The sequence below is a fragment of the Acanthochromis polyacanthus genome, chromosome 2 (genome assembly GCF_021347895.1).
Source record: "Acanthochromis polyacanthus isolate Apoly-LR-REF ecotype Palm Island chromosome 2, KAUST_Apoly_ChrSc, whole genome shotgun sequence".
Lineage (NCBI taxonomy): Eukaryota > Metazoa > Chordata > Actinopteri > Pomacentridae > Acanthochromis > Acanthochromis polyacanthus.
The window spans coordinates 1,720,814-1,741,355 of record NC_067114.1 but is presented as its reverse complement, the minus strand read 5'-3'; the positions used below and the strand labels follow the sequence as shown (position 1 = coordinate 1,741,355).

Genomic DNA, 20,542 nt, shown 5'->3' with positions numbered 1-20,542 from the left:
TTGTGTGTAGGAGACAGCAATCAAAACAGATGTGCACTGATTGCAGAAATAGACCCCATACCTTCACTGCAACTGCAAAATCCAACTGTAATGCTGCTCAGTGACCAGCAGATGGCCTCTTGTTTAATTTCAGGATGATGCTGAACAAGTTTCTCAGCAAACTGGATCGTCACCCTCAATCATCTTTAGAGAAAACAGAAAACAGGCGAGTTGATTTAAAAAAAAATCATATAAAAGTAAAGAAAGTGAAGCAATGAACAAGCAGATGTGTAGAATGCCGTCCTTGTTCCAAAGAGAAAGCAAAAGAGGAGATGAGATGAAATTGATGCTGATTCTTTTTTGTGATCATCCCTCTGTCAGACTGTTCTAAAGCAGAATAATGGTTCCTGCTGAGACAAAGTGCACAGAGTTTTGCTGCTCCTCATCTCATCGATGTCCTGCCAAACTGCATCCGTTCATCAGGAGGAGGAGTTCTTAAAGCCACGGACCTCCACCCTCCCTCAGGATCAGGTTCAGCCCTAATCTGAGGGATCTCTCCGCTTCCCTTCACTCCTGCTCAGGTCTCCAACATGGACCTGCTGAATTTTCTGCTTTTTGTCGCAGCCGCCGCCTGCACAGTGCAAGGTAGGAAGTCTTGACAGCTAACTCCCTCTTTTTATTCATATTGTCATTTATTATTGTTGTTCCATTAGCCAGGCTCCTCGTGTGAAAATCACTGCTGATTCCACCGACGGACCTGTTGTACCAAGCGCACAAGATGATCAATCTGTAATGCGATTCTAATCAACCAGTGAACGTAAATGCCAATTAATAGCACATATAATACTGGACGGAGCTGTTTGAGTGTCCCTGTTTGCCTTTTTTGTTGCACTGCTGCTGGACTCGTCCTTGTTCACACACGTCAATTGTCTTCACAAAATGCGTAAAACTCCGAATATAGTCAAGAAACCAACTTTTGCAAGAGTTAAAATGTGTTTAAAAGTAAATGAGAACACTTGCACTTATAATTGATACAAGATTGCAGCCATAAGAACATCCTGATTTGGTGCTTTTTTTTTGGTGATTTTTAGCGCAGAAATTAGTTTTAAATTTGCTTGTATGTGTTCTGTAGCTTTGAGGCATCATAACTATTCTACACAAGATCCACATTTCAGGTTCTAATGATCCAAACACAGGTGTCATGTTTTGTTGTGTGCCATGTGCATAGAGTGTTTTCTTCTTCCACTGAGCCTGTGTGGGGTTTCTTGCAGACACACATCTGCATACAACTGTTTAAATGTGACTGAATGACAGAGAAAGTCAAAGAGCTTCTTTGTCTGTATGCATGCCTGAACAGAAAGTTTTTATGTGAAAACAAGAGTACCACTATTCCTCTTGTGCCTTTCTCACTGCTTTGGAACATGAGCTGAACATCCTGTCTGAGTCCAGAAGGACCCAACACAGGTCAGCCCATGCCCATGTTTAACAGAAAAGCAAACAGAAGAAGAAGGAAGGCTGATGTTTGAGTGGAAATGATTCCAGGAGACCTTCAGGACGTGCTGCGTCTCATCACTTTTACTCTCATCAGCTCTGCATTTTGAACATTTTGATTGAGGCGGTTCATTCAGCGGTAATCACTGACTGAGGCTTTTCACTCAGCGCTTTACGGCCGCTAGTTAATGGAGGTTTCCCCGAGAGCCAAGTACAAAGAGGCAGATGGAGAGAAGACTTGTTGGTGTGAGCACATGTCCGAGCACATGTCTGTGTTTGTTCAAGCCTTTGTCCATCTCTTGACAACACAAAGGCAGTTAGATTTGATTAACAGGTTTGATTCTCTGCTCTCCTGTAAGGCGCCGAGCTGTTTTCCAGCAGCATGTTGGCGTCATGTCAGAAAACGTCCCAGTGTGGCCTGAAGTCCAGGAATGGTCTGGCGTGTATTCCAGAAACATCTCAGGACAATGAAATAATGTCATTTCGCTGGTCCTCACAGCGAAATGTGACCGTGGTGGGAGCAGGAGGGGGAAGCTCCACGGGGGATTTGGAAAGACGAGCTTTCAGCTAATCTTTCAGTCCTTTTTATGCAGAAACTGGACGCAGCAGAGAACAGTGGAGATGCCTACAGACAACACACACTCTGCCAAATCATCAGGATAATGTACTTCTCATAGGTGGCTTCGGATAATTGGGCTGAGGCCATTAGTGGAGTGAGGAGATGCTGCCAAAAACGCTCCATAACTCAAGAGGGGAAGCGAGAGTGTGTTAAAATTAGGGGAAGATCTGATTTGAGATGATTCTAGTCCAGATATTGTGTTTGGAGGACTGCCTCGTCTGCCCCAGATATGGTTTGATGTTTTTACTCTGATGAACCTTCACACATGAAATGAGATGCATTTTAAAGGAGGAGAGTTTAGTGTAGACACACATGGTCCAGACTTGAGGCAGATGGAAGGGCAGTTCTCGTCTGAAACTGCCACTGCAGGGAGGGGTAGTTGGTGGAAGATGAGCAGCACAGGAAATTAGGCACAAAATGGAAAGATGTGTGATAATGAGCCTTCAGCTGATGATATGAGGGATAGGAGAGGAGTGCAGAGTTCAACTTAAATTTAATTAGTCGCTCTAATCTCCTTGAACTTGAGGAATCTTCACTTCCAGTGCCAAACAAAGTGATCATTTACACAATCATTTATCACAGGGGTGTCCAACATGAGACCCGTGGTCCAAAAGTGGTCCTCCAGAGGGTCCAATCCGGCCCTCAAAGTGTAAAAATTCCAGAGAAGACATTAACTGCAGATTGTAAATTAGTAAAACTATAAATTTAAAATCATTTCTAGACCATGACAAGTTGTTTAGATCATAAAGTAAATTATTATATTGTTCATTGGTCTTTTCTCGTTTTGTGTCATGTTTTTTGTCTTTTTTTTTGTTTGACTTTTGTTGTTTGTCTCATGTTTTTTGTCGTTTTGTTTCTCGCTTTTGTTGTTGTGTTAGTTTTTTGTCTCGCTTCTGGTTTTTTCTTAATTTTGTCATTATTTCGTGTTTTGCTTTATGTTGTTTTGAGCATCATTTTTGATGTTTTGTCATTTTTGTCTTGCTTGTGTCATTTATGTATTTCTCATTTGCGCCGTTTTGTTTCCATTTTGTTTTTTCTGATTTTTGTCATTTTGTGTTTTGCTTTTTGTTTTGTGTATCGTTTGTGTCGGTCTACTTTGTCATTTTGTTTCTCATTTTTGTCATTTGTTTTTTGTCATCTTGTGTCTCGTTTTTGCAATATTTGGTCTTGTTTTTGTTGTTTTTTCTCTTTTTTTTTTGTCATTGATCATAAAGTAAAATTCCCGATGACTAAATGTTGTGTTCCTTTGTAGACACTCTGTGATCTGGAAGTTGTAATGTGGAAATGATAAACTGAGGATGAATGCTGATGAAACTGAACTTATTTTTCTTAATAAATTTCAGATTGTTCATAATGTTTTGTGGGCAGATAATTCTTCTGTTCATGAAGTTTTAGTGTCACTATTGTCAGTGTCTGTTCATCATGGTTATCACCGCTCATGCTTTCAGTCAGCTCTTTGTCTGTTGTTTAAAATAAACAGATTTTCTTTTCATTTACTGCAAAAGAAATTGGTTGTAAAAGAACTACAGTGCCGCCTCAGACAGTCATTGCATTCAGTAAATAAAAACTGTTTGCATTTCAGAGTAGCTGTTTAAGTTTGATACTGAAAATGATTCCACATGATTAAGAATATTTATTGTGCAAATGTTCCTTTGTCTTCCTGCAGTTTCTCATCAAGGTCCAAACCAGCGCAGGCTTTACAAAGACCTGATGAAAAACTACAACCCGCTGGAGAGACCCGTCGCCAACGACTCCCAGACTCTCACTGTTGACTTCGGCCTCAGCCTGCGGCAGATCATGGATGTGGTGTGTAAACTATTGCTCCTCACTGTGCAATCATAAGTCACGCAAGGTTTAAGCAACCAGTTATCACAAATTACTGCAGACGTTGTTACTGACGGCTAAAATCGGTTCTCATGTGGAAGAATATTGCCTTTTTCCAATATGGGTGAAGTCAATACCGGCACAGCTCAACGAGAACACTTCATTTGATCAAGTGTTCCAATTGCCTTTTATGCTCATGAATATATTCTGGATCATTCACGTCTGGGTTCAAATGTCCTGAAGTCAAAATGTAATAGCTGCAGAAATCCTCAGTACAAATGATGAAGGATCCTGCAACAAGCTGCTTCTTTCTGCAGCCTCCTAGAGCCAGTCAGCAAAATAAAAGTTTGAAAGGAATAGTTGGAAGTATTTCTATTTAACAGCCGGTTATTCTTCCGTCTCCGCAGCCTTGAGAGGTGAAGCTGCTGCCGACTTTTAAATGAACGATGCTGCATTATCTCTCCTTTATGAAAGTTCAACTGAGAGAAAAGTAAATACAGCTCACACTGCAAAATAAATACTGTGTTTTTCCAACAGGATGAAAAGAACCAGGTTTTAACAACCAACATCTGGCTCCAGCTGGTAAGACTTTTCCCTTCTTATAATGTATCTAAACAACAGTAAGGCTATGCAGCAGAACTATAGAGCTGCACTTAGACACAGACTGTATTTGAATAATAAATCAATCCATTTTCTATTTGTATCCTTGTCCTGTTCATGATACTGAGTCTACCTGATTCTGCACTGAGACTGTCTGCAACCACAGCTGTAGATAAAAGATGGATGTGGCCTGTAAGGAATGCATTGCCTCAAAGAAACAGCAGGGGGCGACTCCTCTGGTTGCAAAATAAGTGAGATTGTACAGAAAACTGAGGAAACAACTTTCCTTAGCAAACATTTATCTAATGCAGAGGTGTCAAACTCATCTTAGTTCAGGTTCCACATTCAGGACCAGTAAAACCACAGCATAGTAACCTATAAATAACCACAACTCCTAGTGGTTCCTTTGTTTTAGTGCAAAAAAGTTCATTCTGAAAATGTTCACATTTCAGGAATTATCTTTTAACAAAACATTATGAACAACCTGAAATTTGTTAAGAAAAATAAATTCAGTTTCATCAGCATTCATCCTCAGTTTATCATTTCCACATTACAACTTCCAGATCAGAGTGTCTACAAAGGAACACAACATTTAGTCACCTGGACCTGAACTACAGAGGATTTTACTGTATGATCAATATGACAAAAGTCAGACAAAAAAACAGAAGACAGGACAAAATATTTTTCCAAAATAGACATAAAATGACAAAAACAAGCAACAAAATGACAAAAAATGAGAAAAAAATGACACGAAACAAGAGACAAAAAGTTACAAAGCGACAAATAAACGGACAAATGACAAAAACGAGACAAAAATTTACAAAGCGAGAAACGCAAAACAACAAAAATGATACACAAAACACAAGCGAGAAAAGAAGTTAACACAGAACGACAAATAGGTGACAAAGGATAAAAATCAGACAAAAAACCCCACAAAAACAAGAGAAAAGATTACAAAAATGAGACACAAAATGACACGACAAAAAACAAAACAAACAAAAAGAGAAAAACTAGACAAAAGTTACAATGTGACATCACAATGGACAAATGACAAAAATGAGACAAAAAAATGACAAAAGTGAGAAACCGAACAACAAAAAACAAAAAGACAACGCAAAACGACCAAAGTCAGACACAAAACAGACAAAATATTACAAAAATGAGATGCAAATGACAAAAGAACAATCTAGTATTTTACTTTCTGATCCAAACAACTTGTCATGGTCTAGAAATGATTTTAAATTTATAGTTTTACTAATTTACAATCTGCAGTTAATGTCTTCTCTGTAATTTTTCCACTTTGAGGGTCGGATTGGACCCTCTGGAGGACCACTTTTGGACCACGGGCCTCATGTTGGACCCCCCCTGTAATGAGTCAGCGGTCTCATTTGCTACTTTTTAAATCTCTTTTAACCCAGAATGATGTTCATTTTGCAAGTTATGGTTCCATTTAGAGTGAAACAGGCGTTCCAGCAGAGTTGTTCCTGCTGTTTCCGCCCTTCAGCCAAAGCTCAGCAAACTGGCTGCTGCTGTAGCTTCATATTTCCTGTACTAATGTTGTATAAAGCCTTTCATCTAACTCTTGGAAGTGAAGAAGCATTTTCCCATAAGTGTTGAACTGTGAGCTTGACTTTGGCGTTTAACTTGGTATTAAATTTGGGCATCATGACAGATGTAACTAATTACTAACAGAGTGCATCTGGGCTGAGATCTAGTGGTTCCCGCTCTTCTCCTTTTCATTTCCCACACCAGCAATACATCCTTTCCTCCTCCATGCGCGGAGGTGAAGTGTATGAACACAGATGCTTTATTGCACCTTGTCCATTATGTGACACTGGTTTGCTGCTGCTGCATCGTCAGCAGGCTGGACCGAGGCTGCTGGGTCTGTTTTAAATCATCCTGTGGAATCATCTCCCTCACTCCACACCCAGCAGGATCGACTTCAGCTCTCAAACACCAGACAGCGACGACAGCATCCACAGTATTTATGGTCTGTTAGCAGGGATGTAGCATTTGTTTGGCTCAGTCGACTTGTGTGGAATCTAAGGCTGGACCCGAATGTTCATTAGTGACGGTGGTATCCGAATATTTATTTTGAGATCCGAATATTCAGATCCGCATGGAAAAGAAATGTCAGAGGAGGTGAAAAATCTAACGGTGAAACTTCACAAAGACAGAAAAGGAAACAGGAAGTCCAGTGTCAGACAAAAAAAAAACTTGCTTGTTCTTCATCACAAAAGACACAAACTTTGCTGTAGAACATGAAAACAAACCTGATGAATGTAGGAAGCACATTCTTTAGTCAGATGAGACCAAGATTAACTAGTTTAGCTCAGATGGGGCAGAGTATGTTAGGTGTAAACCTGGTTAGGAAGAACCACAGTGAAGGTAAAGTCCTGACAGTGAAGCATGGAGGAAGAAGGAAGGCAGTGAGTGCAGAAGATGTTGGAGGAGACATTTAGGGATGACAAAATGGAGTCTGATTTCCCTTGGGATGAATAAACCATGCAACTGTCCTTCCATCCGTCCATCCATGCATCCATCCATCCATCAATCCAACCATCCGTCTATCCATCCATGCATCCATCCATCCATCCATCCAACCATCCGTCTATCCATCCATGCATGCATCGATCCGTCCATCTATCCGTCCATGCATCCGTCTATCTGTTCGTCCATGCTTTAATGCATCCATCCATGCATCCCAGCATCCATGCATCCATCCAACAATCCGTCCGTCCGTCCATCCATGCATCCGTTTGTCCATCCAAACGTCCGTCCGTCCGTCCGTTCATCCATCCTTCCAATCATCAGTTCAGATTTTTTCTTGCACCGAGTACCACCTGTGGTTTTGTTTTTTGTCTGTATTTTTTATTTCAAACCATTTTTAAATTTTACATGAGAGCAACGTTCCACCGTTCAACAGCTACAATGTAATTATTGAGCATTTGTAGATGATCCTGTAAAGTTAAACCCTCAGTCCTTTAGAGCAGAGAGTCTGACCGCCTCAGGTTAGTGTTGGAAAGAACAAATTATAAAAGCAAAGACCAGTGGCACAGAATGACAGGAATAATGAGCAGCTTCAGTTCTGGTTTTAGACTTTGTTTGCTAAGCTACTGAGGAGGGTTTCAGTTGGAAATATTGGAGTTAGTGATTAAGATTTCTGTTAAAGAGCTCCTAGCTGGTGACGATTCCCTGACAGTGGAAATGCACTTTATTCTGAAGTTATCAGGTGTGTTTTCCTCCTTTATTAGTCCCTGACCTTTAGTTTTCTCTGTGCTTGAGGCAGCAGTTATTTGAACCTGATGGTCTGAATTAATTAAAAGCGAATTATTAGATCCCTAAAAAAAATCAAGGCGATATTTAGATTTCTTCACTCATTTTACAGGCAGAGTGCTTATTGATGTGCAGAAACGTGGCATTAGGTGAAGTTCATTTACATCTGCTGGCATTATTACGTCTCAGACAACAATCAGCTGAATCACTGCATTGCTGTGGACATTTCTGTTTCAGAGAGGTCCCATATGGGGAAATAATCCGCTTTCTCCAAGTGTTTTTATTTACTGAACTGATGGAGTTTTGCTTTTAATTATAACAGTTCTCAGCACAAACGGAAAATCAATCAGTTGCAGTTTGTTTTGATAAAACGGTTCACTGATTCTGGAGTCATTGGTATATTTCGTCGTGTTTTTTCTCGTTTTCCATTTTGTTTCCATCTTGACTTTTCACCTCTGAGCTCAGCCATGTGGAAGTCATCAGCCACACCTCTGAGCTCGTTACGACAGGTAGCCCGGTGATCTCGCTAAGCTAGCAGCATGGCTCTGTGGATGAAAAGGTCAGCCTGTAGTCCTGGATGAAATATCAGGTTTTACACAAACGTAGAGTCCAGTTCTTCAGTGCATGCTGCCGTTAAAGCAAAATGAGGACATGCAAATACTAATATGTTCTGAAATTTCTTCAGCTTTTCACCCAAACTGATGAGCTGATGTTGTCTTCAACTTATAGTGAAACACTTTTCAATTTAAAGGCGTGTCTTTTGAAATATCTTGGACTGAAATGTCCCAACAATAAAGAATAGATTGCTGTGATATTTTATGATCCCTTCTATGTAAATTTCTCTGTTTTCTGTTTGTGAATTAAGTAAAAAAAAAATGGACAAAAAACAAAAACAAAACAAAGGAAACACAAAATGACCAACGTGAGACGAACGACAAAAAATCAACAAAAACAGACAAAATTGCAAAAATGAGACAAAAGAACAATGAACAATCTAGTATTTTACTTTCTGATCAAAACAGCTTGTCATGGTCTAGAAATGATTTTAAATTTATAGTTTTACTAATTTACAATCTGCAGTTAATGTCTTCTCTGTAATTTTTCCACTTTGAGGGCCGGATTGGACCCTCTGGAGGACCACTTTTGGACCACGGGCCTCATGTTGGACCCCCCTGTAATGAGTCAGCGGTCTCATTTGCTACTTTTTAAATCTCTTTCAACCCAGAATGAGCAGCAAGGGGTTACAAAGCAAGGAAAATACACAATCCAGACCCAGATATCATGACATCTCCCCAGCCTGTCAAATATGTAAAATCAAATTAATTTAAATTAAAATAAGCAACAACAGGAGAATTCATCACGGAGTTTTGCTGTTGAATATTTTGCTGTTTAATTTGTCTATGGGTGGAGGGTGGGAGGTGGTGGGCTTCAGTCAGACATGTTTGAAACAATTCTCTAGAAGACCGATGCTGCAGAAAGTCCAACCTGCACGCTGACAGGATTAGTTCCTGATGTTGTCATCGGTCTGCTGCAGGTCACCACGGCTCTGACTGCTTGTTTCTCTCATTATATGTCTTGGAGTCATAAAAACCACCATGTGGACATGTTGACGAGGTAAAAGCTTGATTTTCACCACGGGGAATCTTCAAAAATGCTCTGTGACTTCATTTGGAATCAGAAGTCTTATTTCCCCCAAACATTCGTCTGAGAAGAAGCAGATTAAACTGGTTCTTGTTCCTCACAGCCTTTGTCACGTACAGTTAGTTTACTGATTATTGTGACTGAAATACTGTTAAATCTGAGCTTCAGCTTTCAGACGAGACACCCACACAGCTTTGAAGGCTAAATAAAAGACATGTATGTGAAGTAGGAAGAGCTCCTGATGTGTTTTAATCCCACAGTACTGGTACGACCACTACCTCCGCTGGGATCCAGCCGACTATCCAGGAGTGGCCAACGTCAGATTTCCCGACCACCTCATCTGGAAGCCCGACATTCTGCTGTACAACAGGTAGGACACATCTGCAGGGTGCTGCTCTGTAATTGGACGTCAGACTCGGTGTGAATGCACAAAATAATGGGGGGGATCCTGCAGAGTGGAGGTATTTTTATTTAGTTTTTGTGATCAGAGTTAGAAACAGAGTTGCTAAAATGTCTCTGATGTGAAACGTTAAATATCAAAGACTGGATTTTGTTGAATCATAAAGAAGGAACAGTTTGTTCTGACTCTGTTTAAAAATGAGAAAACAAACCATTATTATTCCATGCTAAGTAGAGGATATGTTAGAGAAGTTGTAGATTTCACTACGATGTTTTGGAAATTTAATTTTTGCATCTTTGATTTGAATGAAATTTAAATGTAAAGAAAAGATAAAACAGATCGACTCAAACAGTTTCTGTGCTCTAAACTCATGACACATTAAATAATTCTAGTGTTCAGTGAATTTTATTGGATGATTTTATGAATTTTTTTTATTTTGATGGTCTTACATGTTATGTAGGGTTTTTTTTAAAAATTATTTTTATTTATTTTTTTGCACTTTAACCCTGATGTCGTCCTGCAAGTCAGATTGACCCATTTTAAAGTTTAAAAATGTGGAAAAAAAATTATTTTCACAGTGAACTTTCTGATGTCCACATTTTTGAACATTTTTTGGTGGGAAAAGAAATGTCAAAAAAAATGTTTCTTGTGAACATTCACATAAAAATCAACCAAAATCCAGTGAATTTAATTTTTTTTAAATATTTAAAAGAATTTTCTTGCCAAATTTGGGGGATTTTTTGAAACAAATATTTTAAAGAAAACTTTTAAAGAATTATTGGAATTTTCTTCCTGAAGGTTTCGCATTTTCAGAAATTTGAGGAAATTTTTTTTTTTTGCTGAGTTTTTGGGTTTTTTTTTTTAGACAAAGTAACAATATTTTTTGTAACAATAAATGAAGACAAACAGGAGGGTTAAGGACTCCACTTCCAGTTTTGTTGCTCTCATACATCGACAATAAAGAGATTCTGATTCTCTGACTAAAACCTGTTTGGCTTCAACATTAACTGATCTGAGAATAAATTTGGATTTTAAATACTTTATAAAATGTGAATAATGAAACTTTCCGACCATTTTGCACGGCTGCTTTGCTGTAAACCTGTTTTGGTCCTCTGACTTCTCGTCCTCTTCTGGTCCTCGACTCCCAAAGTTTTGACTCGGCTACATTTGGCCCGTTTTGATCTCCTGCTCTCTGACTTGTAGCTTTTTGATCTCCAGTTCTTCTTCTTCTGTCTCCTGAGAGACGTTTTTGAGGAATGAAACTTTCTGAAGTGAAATGTTCAGCTGTGTTGATTTTGCATCAGATCAAGAGCAGGTGGACTTCAGTGTGATGAAACGAGTCGTTCATGGAGATTTTTCTGCAGTTTTCTGTCAAATATCCGGATAAAAAGTGAAAGCAGCTCATAAGACACAAAATGACAACAAATGAGACGAATGACACGAAACAAAAAAGAGACAAATTAGACAAAAAGTTACAAAGAAACAAAAAATGGACAAATGACAAAAAAAATTACATAAATGAACAAACAAGACAAAAAAATGACAAAAGTGAGAAATAAAATGACAAAAAAGCACACAACAACACAAGTGAGACAAAAAACCCACAAAACGATTCAAATGATACACAAACTGACCAGTAAATCAAAACACAAACTGACAAAAATAAGACAAAATATACAAACGAGACAAAAAGGAAACACAAAAACCAGAAACAAAGCGACAAAAACATAAGACCGAGGACAAAAGTCAGACAAAAAACAACAAAAAGAAGGCAAAATATTACAAAAATGGGACACAGAATGACAAAAAAACCTAATGAGCAATCTGCGATTTTACTTTAAAAGACAAACAGTGACATTATTCAAGAACTTCTCTGCTAAATTTGAGATTACACACAATGAGTGCTGCAAATAATTGATTCACAGCAGAACTAATAAATCTGCTGGATGTGTTTTTATAGCAGGTTGAGTCTGGTGGCAGCAGTGATGCAGGGTGGAACTCTGCTCTGTGAGGCTCGTCTCTTTCATTTTCTGCTGGTTAGTTTCTCCCAGCGAGAGATTCTGAATGGATCCTACATGAGGTCTGATGCTTCCTTTCTCCATGACAACCTGAACAGTGCAGCATATAGTGACATTTAGTCATCTGGATGGAGATATTTCATTTAATCCAGGGGTGTCCAACATGTGGTCCATGGGCCAAAAGCGGCCCTCAAAGTGGAAAAAATCCAGAGAAGACATTAACTGCAGATTGTAAATGAGTAAAACTATAAATTTAAAATAATTTCGAGACCATGACAAGTTGTTTGGATCATGAAGTAAAATACCAGATTGTTCATTGTTGTTTTGTGTCTCATTATTGTAATATTGTCTGTTTTTGTCATTTTGTTTCCTTATTGTCTCGCTTGTGTTTTTGTCTTGTGTATCTTTTCATTCTGTGTTTTGCTTTATTCATTGTTTTGTGTTGTTCGTCTACTTTTTTGTCGTTTGTTTCTCGCTTTTGTCATTTTTTTTCTTATTTTTGTTGTTTTCTAGCCTAGCCGCGCTAGACCCAGGTCTGAAGACACAAGGGTCTAGGAACTCTTGACAGGGAGGGAGGCGGGCTAAAAGGTTGTCTATCAAATCACTCTGCAGCAACTGGGTAGGTATACAACCAATCAGTGCAACGAATAGGCTGCTAGAGCGCCGGAAATCAGAGGATGCGGTAGTTCGGTGAAGCCTTATTTATACAGTCAATGGGTGAAGCTCAAGTATATTACAGACATGTTAACAGAAAGATTATTCAGAGTCGGTGCTAATGGAGCTCAATGACTGTTGTCGTTTTTGTTGTCGACCCTGGCAGAGAATTAAATTAGTTGCCGTGGGTTGTCTAGCGCGGCTAGGCTAGTTGTTTCCGGTTGTTTCTGTCAGAATCGTCACGCCTCTGTCGTCACTTAGTTACGCCCGCCTTCTGACTCTACACTTCATGGTGATTGGTCCGGCCAGTTTTAGGAGCATCCAACCTCGAGCCTTATGGAGGGTAACTAGACCCACCCTGGCAGAGAATTAAATTCGTTGCCGTGGGTTGTCTAGTGCAGCTAGGCTCGTTGTTTTCAACTTTTTTTGTCAAATTTTTTTGTCAAATTTTTTATCTCTGTTTTGTTTCGTGTTGTTTGTCTCATTTTTGTAACAATAATAATAATAATTTGTCACGGACACATTCCAGCACTGTGAGATGTTGCTTTATGCATCCCCCAATCGGAGTCAGCGCGCAGCATCCCTGGAGCAGGAAGGGCTCAGGGCCTCGCTCAAGGGCCCGACAGTGGCCGCGTTGGAGTTTGAACCTCTGACCTTCTGATCAGTAGTTCGGAGACTGAACCACTGCCCCTTTTGTTGTTTATTGTCTTTTTTTTTTGTCTGACTTTTATCAGTTTGGTCATAAACTAAAATCCTCCATGGTTCAGGTCCAGGTGACGAGATGTTGTGTTCCTTTGTAGACACTCTGTGATCTGGAAGTTGTAATGTGGAAATGAAAACTGAGGATGAATGCTGATGAAACTGAACTTATTTTTCTTACTTATTTCCTCTCTAACTTAGTTTTGTTCAGGCAGAAGTAAAAATGTCGATTTTTGCTGGAGTTTGAGTCTAACTCTGGCCTTAAGGTGAGGTTAAGAAGACTTGTTGTGTTTGCAGATTCTCCCGAGTGTTTCTGATCCACCAAGCTCAAGGTTGTTCATTTTTTGGCTTCACACTTTGCAGCTGTTACTGACTAAATCGGGAGATGTTTCTTCAGCTGGAAACAACAAAAAATAGCCCAGGGCTTAAAGAGTTCAACCTCATTCCATGTGGAACAAAAAGTTTTCAAAACTGAGCATTAATGTTTGGTGCAAACTTGGAATGTCATAAAGTGAATTAATTTCTTTGTTCAATGTGAGCACCAGTGAATGGCTGATCACAGAAGATCCCATAAATTAAGCAAGGTTACACTTAAATGGCTCATCTAGATAACACAGATGTTACTGGTCCTTCTCTAAGTGCTTCAGTTGTACTTTTTGGCTCCTCAAGAACCAAAAAAGGTCCCGCTGAAGCACCCAGGATCACCTGTTCCTGGATGACTGAGTGTCTGCACAGACTTCCTGTTAGCTAAAGCTGGTTTTCAGACAGAAACATTCAAGGCTGGTGCTGCTGTGTGCTTTAAATGTATGCAGTCCAGCCCGGAACAGCGGTTTGGAGCAATAAATCATTCAGACAAATGAATAAAGTTAAAGCAAAAAGATAGGAGAGAGAGCATTTTATTATATGTCCCTGATGGAAAATACTATAGAGATCAGCATTAATCAATCCTTAAAAGATCTGAACAAACCACATTAAAGGCACTCCGCTCCCCATCCACTAATGAGGAAGAGGACTGTATTTCATTTGTCATTGTCCTCCTGAGTTTATCCTTGAATTGAGACTCTTTGAATCTCTGCAAGTTCTTTTTTTTTTTTTCTTTCAACTTCAACTCAACTCTGCTTCGTCCTCCTGGGAGTTCATTTCCAGGCGGTGGGTTGTGGAGAGCAGGGAGGATGGGTGTAACCACTGAATAACCGTCTCTGGGGATTGTTGCATCCGATGGGACTCCTCGTGCACTGTGCACCTGCAGCAGTAATAACGCAGAGGAATATCAGGATTTTCCCACCACTCTGGTTCTCCTGCAGTTCGTACAAAGGTCGTCCAGCGTCTGAATTTATTAAAGAGCTTATATTATACATATTCACAGGTTTATAATTTGACTTTGGGGGTGTAGTAGAATATGTTTACATGCTTTAATGTTCAAAAAACACAATTTTGTTCAGCATTTCTTCTCACAGACAAAAATGCTGCATTTTAGCTCCTGTCTCTTTAACTTTGTAAAAAACCCACTAAGGCAGAAATACATCAGTTATTTTTAAAAATATTTTCGATTATGTATATGTATATATATATATATATATATATATATAATTTATTTATTTTGCTCATTTTTATATATATTTTTATATATTTGTTTCTACATTATTTTTGTATTTTTTGTTTTTAATTATTTTGCTATTTTTTCTACATTTGGGTTGATGTTTATATATAAATTTGCAAAAATAAATAACATAAACAAAACATTATATATATATATATATATATATATATATATATATATATATATATATAATGTTTTGTTTATTTTATAATAAATAAAATAACCAGAAATAAATATATAATTTTTTGTTTATTTTATTTATTTTTTGCTCATTTTCTTCTATATTTGAGTTTATATATTATCATTATTACATTATTATTTTTATTATTAATGTTTTTAGTTGTATTTTATATTTTGCAATTTTTTATATATTTGGGTTATTTATTTTTGTTTTTGTGTTTTTTTGTTCCTTTTTATTTATTTAATTTTGCTCTTTTTTCCTATATTTGGGTTATTTGTTTTTGTGTTTTATTTATTTAATTTTGCTCTTTTTTCCTATATTTGGGTTATTTGTTTTTGTGTTTTATTTATTTAATTTTGCTCTTTTTCCTATATTTGGGTTATTTATTGTTGTTTTTTATTTATTTTTGCTAATTGTTTTATATATATATTTGGGTCTTTCGGGATTAAGGTCGCCCAGCTGGTTGGTCAAACCAAGCAAAGTAATGTTGGTAACCCCAGAGCATGAACTGGCCTGGAGCAGAAAAGACTCTACGAGAGAGGAACTCTGCCAAAGCGGCTCGTTTTTTTGTTTAAGGTCGTGTCATGTTAGTGTGGATGTGTTACAATAACATCTATCTATTCACCAAATGTCTGAACAAAAGAATCAGAAACTAAAATATCAACAAGAAGACATGATGAACGTTTTTGAGCTGTTCCATGGTGACATCGATCAGTAACAGGAGAAAAGCTTGGACTTCAGATGAGGTGTTTCAGGAGCAGGAGAATTAGTCGATTAAATTTTAAACTTTGTGAAGTATACAAAACTAAAACGCACGAAAAGAAGGAGGCAGTAAAACACTAGGTCTCTTTAAGGTGCTTTCCACTGAGGCTGTGCTTTCTGACTCATTTCTATTCCGTCTACAGCGCAGATGAACGGTTTGATGCTACGTTCCACACCAACATTGTGATCAACTCCTCGGGAAACTGCTCCTACTTACCTCCAGGTGAGACTCGTCACACCAAACCAGATGTTTATTCATGCCACTGCTTCTTCCTCCGGCTGTTTTTCACTCATAATATTTCACAATAAGAGGCTGCAGGTGCTGCAAGTTTTGGAAATCAAATGAAACCCGTGCTGTTTTTCAGCAAACGGTACAATAAGACCCGCATGTGTAGGAGGTAAAAATGTGAAAATAATCATCTCTTCTGGAGTGATGATGGTCTAAAGATGGTCATCGATTAATCCCTACAGTGGTTATTAAAGCTGCAGATTTAGTTTTTCTTTTCTTTAAAAGTAAGCCCCTCATGCCTTAAACAGGCTTAGAAGCAGTTTCAAGGTTAAAATGCTGTTTTGCTCATGGCATAGAAAAATACCACGTTAACAAGGTAAAAATGGAGCTTTGTGTGTTTTTAAATTAATAATCAAGTCATTTATTGCAGGTGCTTGCAGAAATAGCCTCAAGTACTCCATTGAATTAGTTCTCTTAATTGAAAATCTTAAACCAAAGTGATTGCATTTTTGTTTGATTTTGTGAGATAATTTGGCAGAAAAACTAAATTTCGGTGCAAGAAAAATCAGATGGTGGCAGCAGAATAAAAAAGTACAAATAAAACTACAGTAGAACAATAAAACAATGCATTCGTTTACAGGACGAGTTCTTTTCCTGCGTTCATGGACGAAGTGTTCTCCTGCAGACGATCAAATCGCTTCATTTTGAACCTTTTTTGCATTTAGCAGCAATTAGGGCTCGACCAATTATTGACCTCTTCAATTATCAGATCCAATATTCTACATTTTTTCCTAATTGTCATTTTTTAACTGCTTTTCAGTAAAATAGATGATTTAAAAAACGTTGTACCACCTCTCTGTGTAGAACAATGCACCACCCACTGCACTGTTTGATTAAATGTCACAAGTACTGCACATGGTGACAGGTACTTCCTTCCTTCTTTATTTCCTTTCTTGTTTCCTTTTCCTCCCTTCCTTCCTTCATTTCCTTCCTTGTTTCCTTTTTCGTCCTTCTTGCCTCCCTACCTTAATTCCTTCCCTGTTTCCTTCCTTTCTTCCTTCTTGCATCCCTACCTTGCTTCCTTCTGACATACCTTCCTTCATTATTTCCTTCCTTCCTTCATTATTTCCTTATTTCCTTCTTGCCTGCCTTCCTTCCTTCCTTCCTTCCTTCCTTCCTTTATTATTTCCTTCTTTCCTTCCTTCCTTCTTTATTTCCTTCCTCGTTTCTTTTTCCTTGTTTCATTAAATAAATGCAAAATATGAAAGAACAAAGGCACTTGAACAAAGTTTTGAACTGGAGTTTGTGGACTAAATTTGACATTTTTTAAATATATCAGCTCCAAAACTGAGTCACTGGCTGACACATGAACTAAACCCCTCCAACCCGTCTGTCCTTTAGAAGCAGATATCATTTGCGCACGCTCTGAATGAATATCTGCACAGCTACTGCTTCTCTCCGTGATGAATCCACTCCTGATGCCAGGCCGTTAATTGCTGTACCTCGTTCCAGATCTGCTGTAAACGTCGGTACTTTTTCAGCTCGGAGCTGGCCGACGTTCGCAGACTTCTTTCTGAAGACAAACGCTGGACCGTGAGCCTTTCACAACGCTCCAATAAAAAATGTTTGTGCAGAGAGAAAGGGAGAACGCTGCTCAGTTCACAGCCTGGCATAAAGACGCTGTAGCGCTGAGACGTTAGACTGTTTGCACAATAAGAAGCAGCTGGCTTTTTCTTCTCTGGAAATTTACCGTCCTCGAGCTGAGATGCACCTGTTTCAGCTGCTTCTACTAAAATAAAACACATTACCAAGAACTTTGGGCTAATATCGAAGAAGTCTCCTGTGGGCAGCGGTGCAAATACAATTCAGGTGTAAATCCCACTGAACACAACCTTGTTACATCTATTATCTGCTGTATGTACAAACAGAAACTGATGAAAGACTTTTTGGAAGACAGAAAGCAGCAACAGAACTTTCACTGAACCATAAATGAAACAGATCAATGTCTACTGAGTGGAAATAATCCTTAATTAGATTCCAAGTCTCGTAGTGCAACTCCAAACTTATGTTTGAGTATTTGCTGTCAAACTAAATCTGTAAGCCGTTAGAAACGATCCGAAACATGCAGATTAAAATTCATCTTTACTGTTTAAATCAGGGCTGTCCAACATGAGGCCCGTGGTCCAAAAGTGGTCCTCCAGAGGGTCCAATCCGGCCCTCAAAGTGGAAAAATTACAGAGAAGACATTAACTGCAGATTATAAATTAGTAAAACTACAAATTTAAAATCATTTCTAGACCATGACATGTTTTGATCATAAAGTAAAATGCTACATTCTTTGTTCTTTTGTCATTTTGTTTCTCATTTTTGTAATATTTTGTCTTTTTTTTGTTCTTTTTTTGTCAGACTTTTATAATTTATCTCATGTTTTTGTCATTTTGTTTCTCGTTTTTGTTGTTTAGTGTTTCTTTTTTGTCTCACTTGAGCTTTTCCTCTTTTTTTCATGTGTTTTGCTTTATTCATTGCTTTCTGTATTGTTTTGTCATTTAGTTTCATGCTTTTGTCATTAATTTTTTGGTCTCATTTGTCTATTTGTTTGGCGCTTTGTAACTTTTTGTCTCGTTTTTTTGTCATTTTATTTCTGGCTTGTGTCGTTTTGTGTTGTAGTATTTTGTCTTTTTGGTTTTTTTTGGTCTGACTTTTTCCGTTTTTGTCATTTTGCTTTCCATTTTTGTCTTTTCGTGTCTCATTTTTGTAATATTTTGTCTTCCTTTTGTTGTTGTTTTTGTCTTTTAAAGTAAAATCCTCTCTGGTTCAGTTCCAGGTGACTAAATGTTGTGTTCCTTTGCAGACAAAAAAATGCTCCAAGATACAAACAGCAGCACCTGTTGCCTCGCCGGTGAACAGATGCTGTGTCTGCCGGGTTTTTTTTGTATTTTGAGTCACATCTTTAATTATCAAGACATTCTGCAGTTAAAGCTTTGGAGAGCTCTGGTCCTCGGGGGGGCCGACAGCTCACTGACATTAACGTTCATCTCTGCCCACAGGAGTATTACTGAACAGACCCTCGCCTCTATTCTCTGGTGTAGTTTTCTAATAATGCAGAGCAGGAAGCCTGAAGGTAGGTGCTGCAGAGTAAAGAGCAAATACGAACTCTCGACTGCTGCTTGTTGTTCAGGATGATCACTGATCCGCTGTGGATCCCAGCAGACAGTAACTGAAGAGGTGTCACGATGTGATTGTGGCTTAATGAAATGCAAATAACATCAAACCACAGTCAGTCCTTTGATTCATCTCTGTTGAAAATGCACCATAAAGTGAATTCATTTCCACTGAAATGGTTCAACTTCTCAAGGTTTCATCTTTTCATCATGTCTTTGTGTAAATCACTTTGTAACACCACTTTTGAAAGGTTGTATGTAAAGAAATGCTTTATTATGCTACTCTGCAGCCTCCTACCATTATAAAACATGCTAAACTATATATTGTGGATTTTCTGATGGATGTAATGCGACAATCAGATCTGCTGATGATTTTTTATGAGTCAGAGCTGAGCCCCAAAGCAGTGAGTCAAAATAAAGGTATTTATTGGAGCCAAAAACTGCAAAATCGCAAAAAAAATGTCCCAAATTTTAATTTTCAACTCTCTACATCCTTAAATGTGACATTTATGATGTTTGATCAGGAAAAAAGCCAAAAAAACAAACTTTAAATCACTATATTCTGCACATCTAATCTCATAAATTTGCCAAAAATAACTTATTGTGGCAGATCATGTGAGGAGAAATCTGAAATTCTGTGCTCCACTCGACTCAGGCAAACCTTGTTCATGCCAATCATGCAAAATAAATAAAGATACATTCAGCACAGTGAAACGCCTTCTGAGACTCTATGTGCAGAGAGGTATGGAAAACACAGAGGATGTAAAAATGTAAATGGAACGAGTCAAAAATCCAATTTATTGCATTAGAAGCCCCCAGGGGTACCACCTGTAGACAACTGGAATAATGTTGTACGTAGTGATTCCAGGATTTTTCAGTTTTTGTAAAATAAATCATCCAAGAGACTCAACTTTACCGTATTTTTTTTTCTTTTTTGACGCTAACAGCCTTATAATATTTGACATTTTTGATTCCATATAGGCCGCAGGACTTTATATTTCAGTGAAAAATGAGCTCATGGTGAGTAAAAATGTTGTCGGAGCAAAAAAATGGTGAGAAGTTACTTGAGATTTCCATTCCCAGAATCATGAGGGCTTTGTGTTTTCTTTACTCCACAGCTGTTTCCTAGCATGTTTGGGTTTTGTCTTGGTCTTCATGTCCAGATATGAACCTACATCCTGCAGGTCTGACTTCAGTTTGGCATAAAATCTGAAATGAAGCTCAATGTCTCTCTGGGTAAAACTAATAATCCGCCCGCCACATGTAGCAGCATGATGGTTTTGGTTTGCTTCATTTGTCTTCAGCGTTGACCTTTGCCACCTCCAGACAGATCCAGACCAGCTGTGTCTTCCTGTTGTTGGGTGTGGTTTCATTTTTAAGAGTAGCATTAATGGTACTCATGGGAACA

General features: G+C 38.3%; 1 protein-coding gene across 1 annotated transcript in view; it reads left to right on the top strand.

The window, feature by feature from the left end:
* The first annotated feature begins 483 nt into the window (after positions 1-483).
* chrna7a (cholinergic receptor, nicotinic, alpha 7a (neuronal)) overlaps positions 484-20,542 on the top strand; it is a 41,269-nt gene continuing 21,210 nt past the window's right edge. Inside the window, exons 1-5 of the mRNA XM_022202148.2 lie at positions 484-624; positions 3,756-3,895; positions 4,451-4,495; positions 9,691-9,800; positions 15,888-15,967. Coding sequence (XP_022057840.1) covers positions 570-624; positions 3,756-3,895; positions 4,451-4,495; positions 9,691-9,800; positions 15,888-15,967 — 430 coding nt within the window. The 5' untranslated portion in view covers positions 484-569. The remainder of the gene's footprint in view (positions 625-3,755; positions 3,896-4,450; positions 4,496-9,690; positions 9,801-15,887; positions 15,968-20,542) is intronic.